The sequence below is a fragment of the Sinocyclocheilus rhinocerous genome, unplaced genomic scaffold (assembly GCF_001515625.1).
Source record: "Sinocyclocheilus rhinocerous isolate Xijiao unplaced genomic scaffold, SAMN03320098_v1.1 scaffold2695, whole genome shotgun sequence".
Lineage (NCBI taxonomy): Eukaryota > Metazoa > Chordata > Actinopteri > Cypriniformes > Cyprinidae > Sinocyclocheilus > Sinocyclocheilus rhinocerous.
Window position 1 is genome coordinate 298,204 of NW_015637529.1, and position 3,803 is coordinate 302,006.

The following is a 3,803-nucleotide window of genomic DNA, read 5'->3' on the forward strand; positions in this document are numbered from 1 at the left end:
GGCGCATCGAGCAAAATATTACTAATGCACGTTTCTTCGAAGCATAAGATAACATGACTATCTGTGAAAAAAAGTGCATAATGTTTAAAATAATGTTTATAAACCAATTATAATTAAGTTGCTTAACAACTATAAACAAAACAGCATCATGTTTGTATGCATAGTTTAATACAAAGGGTGGAAAGCCAATCACACAGAGTACATTTTTCATTTAAAAATAAGAGTTTGCAGTGGCAGGTCTCCAGACTCATTCTTCCCACTGGTCGCTCTTTTGACCACGAGCACATGATTTGGTGGCAATATTTTTTTTATATATTTTTTTTGCAACATGGGATTAATCAATGCATGCTGATGAACTTTTATAATAGGTTATAGTTATATGGAAACGAAAGTGGTTAACATTCAACCCGTTCTTTTTCATCAGTAGTATATGTTTATATTCATTGCACTGACCATTTCTCATTTTGAAAAATCCTTACCCGGTGGGCCTAATAAAAAAAAAAAACTGGTCGTACAAATCTATAGTTCAGAAAGTGTAGAAACCATTGTAACTATATTTTTCTGTTTCTTTTACATATAATAAACAACCAGTCGAACTCTAGCTCTGGATAATAAGATATTCTACAGACACACCGTTCTCATCTTAAGAGGTCAGTGTGAGTCATCGAGTGCTTTGAGTGTCCATGTGCAGGTGACACCTCATCAGTGCACACACACAGACAGGTGGCAGTCAGTCAGCGAGAACAAAACAGATACACTTTCTCTGTTGAAAGGATAAGTGCTCCACAGTGTGAAGTCATACATGCATATAATTGAGTATAATGAGCATGTTTCACCGCTCGGGTCATTACAGTATAACAGATGATTCATTTGATTTGCCACAGGGAATCACACGCTTCCCCTGAATGACTGCTGAACCCTGTCTGTTCATTTTGCCACCTCACCGCCCACAATCCAGTCTCACCTTCATGAATTCATTATTTTGCCTTCATGTGTATCAGCAGTTCTCACATTACGTTAGGGTCCTTGCTGTTAATGCAGTGCCTGCTAAAAAATAGTTTGTTTTCATTGTGATTTAAGGAAAGAATTCATCAAATCCATTGATAATCATGTGCTGTTGTTTTCCCACCAAAAGTGATGTAACTTCCTGATGATGTCATTTAAGATATAGTTCATTTAAAAATGTATTTCTTTAGTGAAACCACAAACTGGAACTGGCTTTTGTAGGTACAATAAAGGATTAGTAGGAAAAGTGATTTAAAAAAAAAAAAAGTAATACATAATATAAAACATTTTTGTTTGAAACATTTTGATCAAAGCAACAATTTTAAACCCCAACGGTTAAAAAAATAAAACTGCACGCGTCTTGCGGAAGAAGATTGTTTTGTTTGTGCTTCGGCTCAGTCGCGCAGATTAATGTGCAATAGAATAATTTTTGTTTTACGATGGTGATTCCCCGGAGGTTGGCTGTTTTGAATAATCCATTGTCAATTTTCCTCATTTGCTTATTAGGAAAAAAAAAAGAGCTACTTTTCCAACGAGTCAATGACGTACAGTATAGGCATACAATTTCCCGCGAAATCTGTCACGACAGTTGAGCAATTATAGACTTATTTGATTTAAATCAATCAATAAATTTATTTATTTATAGAGTGTATTTGGGTAAAGACGTGGTTTAGAAATTCGCGTTTTGCGCTCTCTCATTAATAGCATTAAAGAAAATAAATAGTGCAGCTTAAAGTAAAAACGAAGAAACATCTGGCAGGTCTATATTTTGTGGCAAAATATGCTAAAACCAAAATAGTGGAATTACTTAAAATTCACATTTATGTTCACTTTATATTAAACATATTTGGTAGCCTGCTGCTGCATGACCCTTTCGGATTCACACACTGCATCCTCGCGCGTCCTTGTAGGGCTCGGTTACTATGGAGATCATAAGGCAAGCGCGTGCGTTTCTCGTCTTCTCGCGCGCGCACTCGTGGGAGTGAAGGGGGGGCGATGAGTTGAGAGATCGGTGGCCATGAGCAACACGGTCTCTACGTTATTAAACCCGTTCCAGTTCAAAGAAACGGTCAGAAGTTTATATTAGGTCTGTCACGGAGGCACCGAACGGAAGCCGGTAGTCCAGGGCAGCGGGGAGCGAGATGGGCAGCGCGTCTTCGGCGTATCGCATGATATACCTGGACGTGGATGGACGGATTCAGCAGGTAAACTCTCACTGCATGCATGACCGTGTACTGGGGAAAACAGAGTATATAGCCTACGAATAATCTGTTCAGAAAGTTTCAGCTGTTTCAGTATCTGTAGGATCATGTTTATATGACTCTTTTGGTGACATTGCTTTAAAACTGCTTATATAATAAGGGAGATATATAATGATATATTATAAATATTGTAAATATATACTCTTATTAAAATTATGTACAATTCCATATATATATATATATATATATATATATATATATTAAAATGTCTCTTTTTAATCACTTTATATTTTATTTGGTTACGTTTGTCAGTAGCCTACAGAACAGTTTTGAATATTATACTCCCTGTTACAATTTTATACAGTAAACAATTGATTATTTACAAACGGATATTTGAGAATTACAATAAGTTAAATTCAAAATTAGAATTTTTCAGTTTACATGTAGATTGAGATGGAACAATGAACTTATTAATGCTTAAACTTTTTCTTCACCTAAAAATTTTTTCAAAGAAATTTACTTCAAATACCCAGAAATTACTGATTGATTTGACTATATATGTAACCCTGGACCACAAAGCCAGTCATAAGGGTCTTTTTTTTAAAATTGAGATTTATACATCATATGTATTCAATGTATTATACATAAGCTTTCCAATGATGTATGGTTTGTTAGGACAATATTTGGCCGAGATACAACTATTTGAAAATCTGGAGTCTGAGGGTGCAAAAAAAATCTGAATACTGAGAAAATCTCCTCTGCACTTGTTAACTGTACATTTTTCACTCTTACTGTTTCTCACACCCTCTTTTTTAATGCCTCCAGGTTGCCTTCATAAAACGTTTTATTATTATTTACAGAGTAGAGTAGCCATATGATGCTTTACCATATTATAAATTTTCAGGAAAATCTCAACTCTGTCATGAGGTTGTAAGTGAACAGCTGGCCTGACAGCCTTTAACAATGTTTCTAATTAATAGATCTGATATGGTTGAGATATTATCAGTTAAATTACAGGTATCCAAGTGACAATCAGTTTCTGACTGTTTGTTGGTCACACTTTATATTAAGTGTCTTAACTACTACGGTATGCACTTGTACTTTAAAAATATCCTGTTAAATTTACAGTAAAATAGACAGCAGCCGGAAATTCACTGTAATAAAAAAAAAAAAAGGGTTACAATATTTCAGGTATTTCATCAAGTGACTTAGTGATACCAGTCTACTTGAACTGCCTAAACTGGCTTTTTATCTCAAAATGTACTGATAACCAACATGATAAAACAGGTGGTATACTAGAAAACCACATGATGAAGCAGTTCATCTTAAGTGACCTGCTCATAAAACACTGGCTCATACACACAAACACAAAACACACCAAATGATGCAACAAAATAATGCATTGAAATACTAAAATAATGCAACAAACATTCATTAAATAACAGAAAATGTAACAATGCACATTCATTTTTTTTTAAAATAAATAAAGTATGATCATATGATCTGTCACACAGGGATTTCTGGGAATGCCATTTTACAGTTTTTGACAATTATATGGCAATTCATAGTTTTTACCCCCAAAAGACATGCATTTCA

At 34.6% G+C, this 3,803-nt stretch overlaps 1 protein-coding gene across 2 annotated transcripts in view; it reads left to right on the top strand.

Moving 5' to 3' along the window:
- Positions 1-2,008: 2,008 nt before the first annotated feature.
- pde9aa (phosphodiesterase 9aa) overlaps positions 2,009-3,803 on the top strand; it is a 22,668-nt gene continuing 20,873 nt past the window's right edge. For both annotated transcript variants that reach the window (XM_016563890.1, XM_016563891.1), the window contains exon 1: positions 2,009-2,210. In XM_016563890.1, the coding sequence (XP_016419376.1) occupies positions 2,148-2,210 (63 nt within the window). In that variant the 5' untranslated portion in view covers positions 2,009-2,147. The remainder of the gene's footprint in view (positions 2,211-3,803) is intronic.